This window comes from Octopus sinensis, unplaced genomic scaffold, assembly GCF_006345805.1.
Source record: "Octopus sinensis unplaced genomic scaffold, ASM634580v1 Contig18910, whole genome shotgun sequence".
Classification (NCBI taxonomy): Eukaryota; Metazoa; Mollusca; class Cephalopoda; order Octopoda; family Octopodidae; genus Octopus; species Octopus sinensis.
In genome coordinates this window covers 1,135-11,580 of record NW_021836128.1, presented here as the reverse complement: position 1 = coordinate 11,580, position 10,446 = coordinate 1,135, and the positions used below count along the sequence as shown (strand labels likewise).

General features: G+C 37.3%; 1 protein-coding gene across 1 annotated transcript; it reads left to right on the top strand.

Annotated features, from left to right (window-relative positions):
- Nucleotides 1–929: 929 nt before the first annotated feature.
- LOC115231843 lies at nt 930–1,298 on the top strand. Its single transcript, XM_029801762.1, has one exon. It carries the CDS (start codon nt 930–932, stop codon nt 1,296–1,298), a length of 369 nt encoding a protein of 122 aa, XP_029657622.1.
- The last annotated feature ends 9,148 nt before the right edge of the window (nt 1,299–10,446 follow it).

The window sequence follows — 10,446 nt, the reverse complement described above, 5'->3', positions numbered from 1 at the left end:
GGGTAAAATACACTCACAAACTGCTCTATATTTCCCCCCATTACTCTATTATACTCACACTACACTTACAGGACAGGTATTTGTCGATCAGAATGGCTGCATATGAGTGCACTACCACCGTCGGAGAACGCATAAACAACACACATTTCTCCAATATTCCACATTTGTCTTCCACGGTGAACTTTCTGTCACAAAAATATTAAAAACGTAATTTTTGAATGTGATGAGGAACTGGAGGAGGTCGGCCCTTATAAACCCACATTCTCGTCCACTCAGATCAGCCTCGCCTAAAATAACATGACATCCCAACAGGTTATGTTCACTTCATTCTGCAATCGAGACATAAAAAACTGTTTTGGGTCGACCGAAGGGGCAGAGTTGTTCTTGGAGTGTGAGGAGGCCAGGGAGGTGACCAACAAAATGGCCCCGTCCATCAATTTCCAGTTCTCCCGGGGATTCGAGTTGTACTTCTGCCAGTAGAAGGGCATGACTGACCTCAAGTAGCAGGTCTATGTAGCCTGATATGGTTTTACACACACGTGACTCATCTATTGAACATAGGGTGGTTAATAGTTCAACTCCCGCCTTTCTTCTAGTGCGGAAATCTGGCGGGAATAATTGTTCTAGAACATACTAGAACATTCTAGATCCCGAACATTCTAGGAGTCCGACAGGGCCCTACTCGTCCATGGCCTCCAGTAACATTTCCTGGCTGATTACTGAAGTTTCTACTGCGTCGTACAATCGACTCATTTTATATTCCCATGGTTAGTATTATTTTATTAATTTTGCTAGTTTCAGGGGCGACCTCCTTTCAAGACTTCACAAACGAATTGATTGAAGGTATTAATTTTAATTAATTTAAAAATAAAAAATAATTAATATTAAAAGAACAATTTAACAATAATATTCCAATCACTCCATTTAACATGGAGAATGAAATGGAGGAAGGATTCGTGGAAGAAAATGGAATGTTTGTTATGCAGTCCTCAAAAAGAATCCGTGACAACTGGATGGACCAACTCGATCAACAAACCTTCAACCCGAGGCCACCAAAACATGACGACAGGGAGGCGAGTGAGCGGTGGGGAAGAAAGCGGAAATGTGGAAAGGACGAGGGAAAGGGTGACTCGGGGGGATTGGAGAGACTGATTGGATTGGCGGACAGTTTGGTGAGTGATGGAGAGATGAATATATATCAATTCACGTGCGAACAGATCGAGGATGTCTTTAATGGATCGTCTGCTGTCATTCCAAAGGTCACTGTTGATATGTTTGCTGATTATGATGTTTTATAATTAAACTTTGGTACAAAAAATAATTTCGGAACTTTGAAACATGACTTTGGTCTTCTTGGATTTTATAATGCTTAAGAAAACTTGCTCGCCTGAGTAAGTTGAGTCAAAGGTGAATGGGACTCTACCATATTTTATGTTAATATCATGAATGTTTCAAAAATAAGTTTGAGATTTTATAGTAGTATTTCCATTTGCTCTTTAGCAAGGTTTGATAGGCGACTTGTTTAAAATCAGTGACAGAGATTTAAACTTATTTACTGACAAAACTTTATATGCAATGTCGGCCAATTCAATATACATAGATCAACCTTACTTATTTCTATGAACGTGTTGACTAGACCCAAATGAGAACGCGTTCATTAGAGATGATTCGCGTAGACAAACCACGTTTTCTTTACAGTAGGAACTCGACTGTTTTTAATATACAGTGTCACAAGTTTAAGGATTAAGATGATGAAATTTAAAACTGTATAATCACAAAATTAAAGTTCATAAGAATTATTCCTTCATAATCAATAGAAATAAACCAATATAGAAAAAAATAAAAAACAACAACAAACTAAATCAACTAAGTGTATCAGCGTGCTCTAAATTATTACCATTAGGCTTGCCATTAAAATATTCTAATTAAACAATTTTTAATAAATATACATTTTATTTATATCAATAAGACATCCCATGATGAACTATACACCAACAAATTAGGGTTGCGAACAAATTAGGAAGATTCATGTTAGTAGATATTGGCACTACTTTTTAATTATGCAATAATTCACTTCCATCATTGTTGCTCACCTTTTTTCTTTATCTCACCTCACAGCAATAAATCAAATTTTATCTGAATAAAACGAATAGTCCACTACCTGCATAAGGTATCATATTTGTACTTTTTCCAAAGAGATAACAAACAGAATGGGGGATAATGAATCTCTCTGTAAGTTCCGAGTGTTGTTTCAAAACTTTTCTAGTCATCATAGTCTCTATCATCTAACTATTCTGACGGCCCTCTACTTTTAGTAGCCCTCTACGTGTTATTTGCTGTGTTCAGAAGATGACATGATAATTGATATATCAATTTTTAATCATGGTTTATAGCCGCCAACTGCTTTTTGATGAAATCAATACTCGAGAAGATAGTTTGGAAGACACTGAAAATAGACCAGAGAGGTATCTCTTACAATGGAAGATGGTGGAATATACTAATGAGTCTGTATAGTGGACTGAAATTGACACATAATGACACGGGAATCGAGAAAATGTCATAATTGGCTCGCAAATAGTTAACATTGTCTATAACCATCAGAATGTGGTACTACACAATCTGGGGTGAAAGAGGTACGGCAGGACATTCTCCAGGTCGTCCACTGAGTTTAAAATAACACGGAGGACTCCTCGGAAACGCGAGGGAGAGTAAACACAGCAGACGGACAAACATTTCCTCTAAAATGGCAAAAAAGAATAACATTGAGTTTGGCATGTTCCAAACTGTCAAACAAATAAAGCACACACTTCAGAATGTCACCAATGGACTCCGGAAAATGACATGTCAATTTGTCACCAAGAACAAACAATTTGTGAAAATAGATAATAACGATGGGCCACGTCAAGTCCGACTGAGGCATTAATTCCAAATACAACCATTTCTGGAATACAGCACTATGGACTTGTCGAGGAATATGCCAATAGTGTAGCATACAGAGGGACGAGTTTGCTCCAACACACTCAGCATTTCGAGGAGGGGAGAAATTCCCCCTTCAGACTGAGAACACGATCACTCCACTAAATAATGTGATTGATCAAGTTCTACCAATAATGAATAAATGATACCCTCGAATGAATTAATAACTATAAATTCCCCACCAGTATAGCCCACTATAGTCCACAGTCGATCATATCTGAAAATGCTCTCCTGACACCGAATGAGTAATGTTGGGAGTACATTTGAACAGACTCCATCCAGTCCTAATCATCGAGGACACGCACAGAATTGGTCTCACTCATCAGAGACAGTAAAGAACGAAAGACACATTCACACAACTGGTCAGTGACTGCAGTGGACTGTGCCAAATACCCCATGCTTGCAGAACAGCCTCCTTCTTGACCACTTCGGAAGGAGACAAGAGTAGAATGAGCATTCTACTCACCCAAATATTTGTTACATAGTCCCTCAAAGACGGAGGCAGCAGGATTGGCCTGCCCCTTCCATGCATTCTGTGTATATTACTCCACCCATTGGGAGACCTTCGACACAGGGCCTCCACTAGAAGGATGCTGGTCGCAGGTGAGGGATGAGGGCATCGAAGACTACACTCACACATACACATGTTGAGTTGGTGCATGTACATAATACGAAGGAGGGATATGTCCACCAGGCGGGCGACGTGTTTGGCCGCAGAATGAGACACAATCATGACCAATAGGGAACAGTCTCGAGTGCCTCTATTCTGCACATTCGCTATTAGACTGGACAATATACTCTGCAATGTCCACATTGGTATTTTGTGGGTAGCCAATTCTACAATAGATGGTTTGTTTCTGTGTGGACTGTTCACGGAATGGGTTTCCTGTGTAGTGTTTCCCCTCATGAAGCTCCTGTTCATAAAATAAGTTCTTCGATTGTCCCAATCTTGGTCTGAACCATTTTCTGATAGGCCAAAAAAGTCAACAACTGCATCAGAGATCTTTTTCTGTAGGGAGCTTCTTCCCTCTTCCATCTATGCAATAACTGTATTACAAAGTTTAAAATACTTGTTACAGTAAATAGAGATACCAGGAAATAGCGATCCGAAGTAAAATAATTATAAAATTTTATATTGTCCAAATAGAGAAATCTCCGTCTCTAAAATTATGGAACGGATTGTCTTCACAAGACTTTCGAACTTCGTAGAGGAATCAGGTGCACTTGCAGTAGAGCAGTGGGGATTCCGACGAAAAAGATCCTGTGGTGATTGTTTCGGAGAACTCGAGAAAGTCATCTCGCTTAGTCTTGCTAATAATACAGCGACTATTGCTATCTGCCTCGATGTCTCAAAAGCTTTTGACAGCGTATGGCACCTGGGCCTCTTGGAAAGTGTCGCCAAGAGCAAACCCGGGTCTAAAAACGGTCAATTGGCTGAAGAGCTATTTATCAATGAGAAGGTCATACATACGATGCGGAAACCGTTTGTCGGAATCTGTCGATCTCAAAAGAGGGGTACCTCAAGGCTCGGTCTTGAGCCCCCTGCTTTTTAATATTTACGTTGCTGATATTCCAAAACCGAAAGATCCTACCAGTCGTCTCATGATCTACGCGGACGACATATTAATAACGGATGCTTCGTGGAGAAAAGACATCTCGTGGAGGAAGTTAAAAGGATACGTGACAAGAGTGGAAGAATGGTGCATATCAAAAGGACTGACGCTTGCAAAAGAAAAGTGCACCGCCACTTGGATTGCAAAACAGGGAGCAAAACGAAAACCGCCGAGAAACCTCTATGGGTTTACAGTAACGGAGAACCTGAAATACCTTGGGGTTGAAGTTGGATCCAAGGGTTCTTACTTCAGATACATCGACTCGAGGAGAAGGAAATGCGCTCAAATTCTCAGGAGCATAATTCACTTCCACCTTTCCCCGGAAACGTTTTTATATTGTTTATAAAACGTGCGTCGAACCATTGCTTACCTACGGGTTCGAGGGATGGTATCCTACTGCTGAAAGGGATGGCATTATCGCTAAGCTCGAAAAGACGAGGCGATATGCCATCAAATTGGCAAATGGACTCCAGTTGGACCAACCCATCCCTCAAGTGATGGAAGACGCGACGGAAACGGTTGGAAGTGTTCTTGAGAGAGCCTTTTCCTTTCGAATTAAATATTAAAAAAAAAAAAAAAAGAGGGAAACAACGAAGAAGAGGCATACGTTGTCTCATTAACTTTCTCCCTCTTTTTCGGCTTTTCCGTTAATAAAAATTCATTCATTCATTCATTCATTCATAAAGACAAATACTGTGCAGGACGATTTTTCGTTAATTTGATAATTTATAAATTAATAAATAGCTTACTACAAAATCTGCTTTAAAATCGTACAGGAATAATGAAAATATTTGCTTAGAATAGATTCGTTATTGTTTGAATTGTTAATTTTTTTAAATGTTTAAATGACGCTTTTTGTTAACAATTTAGTCAATTTCGCGTTTAAATCTTTATGGAGTGTATTTTAGTTTCGATTTCATTTTATTTAAACAAAAATGAAAATATGGAAAAGTAATTCAAATTCTTTTTTTTTGAAATAGCAAATAGTTGTCTATTTTCGATTGCAATCATAAAAGAACAAAAATTTAAGATATAAAGAAGTTTATTCCGAAACAAAATTTTTATAGTTTTCCAACGATAGCTAGTCTATTAATATCGATCTCGTAAGGGGCCTCATGATTGATCAACATATTCGTCGAACTAATTTGGACCCTGTCGTGCTGTAAAATCCCAACGACAGTATATTCAGTACAATCCAAATGTTCGTGGAATGGTCGACGGCGTCAATTGTTAACGTTACAATCAATTGGCTGTTATTTTTTTAAAAATTGGTTTAATAATAATTAAAAGAAATTAAAAAGTACAGTGGTCTTAACCGGCATTTAAATATACCGGATCTCTCTCTAAACCGAATAAAATAATTCCCAGAAAAAGATTACTTTTTAAAACACAATTTATTATTAAAAAGAAAATAAAATTAATGAGAAGGTTGATGTTTTTTTGATGCAAATTTTTCAAGTCATCTTCTTTTATATTGAGAAGTGCTGAAGGTTCTCGGAAAATAAGCAAAAAATTTAATCCGCTTACGAAAGGATAAAAATTACACATTTCTCACCAAAATTCTGACAAAGGAAGTTTATCATACAATTCTTTAGTAATCAAAATATTGATTATATCAATAAAAGCCTCTTGAATATTTTCATCGACTATAGATGTGGATCGGGAAAGTATTTATTTACTGTACGAATTAATTTTAAATTAAAATTGGCCAATTCTGGAAAGTATTTATTTACTTTTTTTGAATATCTGTTAAATGTGCATAAATAAGGTCGAGTATTTTTTGGTTTCAAATTGATCTATTTCAACATTTCCAGTTATTATTTAGAAGATTTAAATATTTGGTTATACATTTTTTTTCTTATTATAACAATTTATATTCAAACATTTCTTGTAAGGGAGAATATCGATTATATTATTAGTACATACCAATAATTCTAAAAAGCCGACGTTTCAGAGTTGTTGGAATATCAGTCATAGCAATTTTAGTACTCAAAAAATGTCTTGAAATGTGATTAAAGGTCTTAGTAAGATACACTGACAGAAGTATAATTATTGGAGGAGATTTAAAATTGTTAATTATACGATATGTATATTCAAATATTTTGAATCATTAGATCACTGAATTACTATAGTAATCTTCTTTACCTGAATGTAGATGCTTTTGCACTTTAGTCTGATTATCAGAACTATATAAATCTTATTTAAAATTAATGTTACATGCCATCAAATGCTATTTTCGATCGCCAAAAATCAGTCGCCCCTTCTACTTTTAGTATTTTAAATTACTGACTGTATAGTATTCATGAAGACAATAAAATGTGCATATTCACAAATGGGTCAAAAATATTTACTTGATTTCGGAGAGATACATGTCAAGCAGTAAGATTTGGTCCTCTGTAAAATGACCTCCTCGATTTTAATCTCCATTGGTATCTTAATCCTTAAATGGACAGCTATGAAGAATTTTCTTTGACATTAATGTGATTGATTATTTATTTGAATATTTCCATATCCCGGCTATCCAAAATTTAAGAAGGACGGGTTTTGTGGACATGACGGAATTTCTATAATTCTGTTGAAAAACCTTGGGCAAGTAGCAATAGGAGCCCTGGTTCAAGAGGGAAAAGACGGTTATGTGTCCGGTGGACATTCACAAGACTTTCGACTCCGTGCCTAAGAAAATACTGACTAGGAAAATATTTCTCAGCAAATCCCCTCCATCCTAAAAAAGTGAATGACTAACTTCCTCATTGGGCGAAGAGGGAGAATCTATACCAAAAGTATAAGGTCAAGCTCGAAGTATTTTCCAGATGGATAAAATTGATTTATCTTGATTAAAATATTTCTCAGAATTATGAATAATGGTACAATTTTATGTCATTCCATCAATTTTCAATTCGCGAAAAACCGGTCTTGGTAAAGTTGACATTCTTTTGCAGCCATTTGAACGAATTGGAAGTAAATCTGTAAATTGAAAATAATTAAGCCACATTAACTACTTCTCAACTCAATGGGACTTTTCACAGACAAGTGTATAATAATGGTATTATTACATTCATTTAAAATCAACATGATTCTTCCACGCAAATTTAAAAAACTTAAATTATATATTTATTTATATTATTGAGTTTAGCCTATTAAATGGTAAACCTAAAACTGTACAAATTCACATGCTTAATTAACTGCGTCAACTAGTCGCATGTTCTTTTATTGCAAATAATTATTATTTTTATTCAAGGACTTGATGCATATTAATATTTGCTCAGAACCTTCCATGAATTAAAAATTGTTGGTTATGAGTTTGTTTCTCCCAATATTGCGATATGTATTATTCCTTTGTCTATAATTTAAAATAATGACCTAATTTTTGAATTCCAGTGGTCAAATAGATTCTTGATTTGACCTATTTATAATTTTATTTTTCAGACAATTTAATAATTTATTTTTAATGTTTTTTGAGTGCTATTACTCAAACAACATTACTTAATGATTATTAATGTTTTTTATACTTTTACAGACAAACTGGCGGAGCTACTCAATGGTATGTTTATGAAAAAGGAATTCCTCGGTCTTGATTCCGGATTATTAATACCGATCCAAAAGCCTAACAAGCAGGCTGGGCCTGTCGAAAATCTACGCCCTATAATCTTGCTAAACACCTTACGGAAACTTTTGGATTAGTTACACTGAACCGAATAAGAGAACAAGTGGACAACTATCTATCCCCGAGTCATAGTGGATTTAGGACAGGAAGATCCACCGCCGATGCTGTCTGGGCCCACAAGTGGTACTGCGCTATCACCCAGAGATACAAAAGTGCAACAACAGTCCTGGGATAGACCTGTCTAGGGCCTTTGACACGGTACGCCGTGGTCTACTCCTCAAAATACTGGAACAATTCCTGGACCCTGACTCTGTCAATATGATAAGAGTACTACTATCGAACACAAAGCTCAAGGTGCGGGTCGGCACGGCGTTTTCCCGTGAATTCACGTGCAACGTCGGTACCCCTCAGGGAGACGCCCTCTCGCCGTTGCTATTCGTGATCTATCTGGAGACGGCACTACGAGACCTTCGAAAATTCTATGCTGGCAATATCGTCGAAATTGTATATGCAGATGACGTCGACTTCGTGTCAGACGACAAATCGGCCTTACTTCGACTCCTTGAAGTGGCACCTGCTGAGCTGAACAGATGGTTCCTTAAAATGAACGTTGGAAAAACCGACATCGTTGAAATCATGAGGATGGAGAGCAGCTCAAGTGAAGCCTGGCGCAAAACGAACAAACTCGGTTCTCTACTTGGGGACGGCCATGATATTGTCAGAAGAAAGGCTCTCGCTTGGGCCACGATGAACAAGATAAAGAAAGAGTGGATCGGCAAACGACGACTCTGTACGTCACTTCGTCTGAGGATGTATGAAGCCTTTGTCAAACCAATCCTGACATATAATTCGGCGACCTGGGGAATGTCTAGTACTGAACAACGTGGACTCGATTCTTTTCACCGCAGGCAACTTAGATCCCTACTGGGATTGAACTGGCCTATAAGAATCAACCAGGAATCGCTATACAATAGATGCAGAACTGGCCCTCTGAGTGTGGAAATCGTCAATATGCGGTGGAGGTTATTTGGCCATATTCTACGAATGGACATGCTTGCCCCAGCTAACATAGCAATGGAGGGCTACTTCCTGAAAGAGGGATCGAGCTTCCGTGGACGTCCACGTGTTACGCTGCCGGAAACACTTGACGGAGACCTGAAATGTGTGAAGAAAAGGCTAAGGAGTGGTGAGGATCTGGACGAGCTGAGGAAACTCGCTCACGACAGAGGAGGTTGGAGGAGGCTGGTTCAAAGGATTGTTTTTAATGCTGCACGAGTAAAATTATAACTAATATGATTCTACGTATGTTGCAAATAATAATAATAATAATACTTTTATTGTTGCCGAATTCTCATTTTATTAAATACAACAATTTCTATTATTTGATTTCCCTTATTTATTTTTTGGTTGGCTTATCTTTACCGAGTACAAAACAGTGATATCTCTTCCAACATTTCTTTACGAAGGATAGCACAAGATAAGGCACGATTGCTGTAACTCATATCGACTTTCCTGTATTGTCAAAGAACTAACTTTCGATTTAAGTCCATTTTAAGAAAAGTAGCTCATTATGTACTTACTCGGTGTTTAATTTTTTCCAGTCAAGCTTTATCTTTATTTATTTTTACACGTACTCGAGAGAAAATTAATGGAAAAGATTGTCTCTCATATGACCCTCCACTTGTGGATTTAATATTATAATTAACATTCTTACAAAAAATATTCTTGATACATGATTTTAACAGATTTGCATTTTTTGGTTACTATATTAACCAACTAGCTCAGCAGTTCGCTTCGCTCACTGCGAGCTAGCTCCTGCGGAGGCCCTGCTCGCTACGCTCGCAGTTTCCTTAAATAACTATAAATTTATGTAGATATATAAATGCGACCTGCTTTGATATAACCTTATTCTAAGGCCTGTGGATAAACGATGTTTGCAGTCCGTCCATCCTTGGCAAATATAAATAAATTTCTCTTCTACCTACCCTTGAGCACCCCACATACAGCTGGCCATGTGAAAAGCACTCGTTCTCTAAAAATAAGCCTACTACCTTTAAAGACTGTCCCTGGGCCTTGTTTATTGTCATAGCAAAACTTATCTTCAGCGGAAATTGTAGTCTCTTAAATCTATCGCAGGCCCTTTCATGGTCCATAATAACGTCGACCGATTTATATATTCTTTCTCTGCCAGGGATTTTCATTAATAAATCTAAATTTATATTAAGTACCTCATCATTAAGTGGAGCTAATATA

What these genes read in the sequence shown, in the direction of transcription:
- LOC115231843 (XM_029801762.1), top strand. Translation starts at nt 930, where the DNA reads ATGGAGAATGAAATGGAGGAAGGATTCGTGGAAGAAAATGGAATGTTT.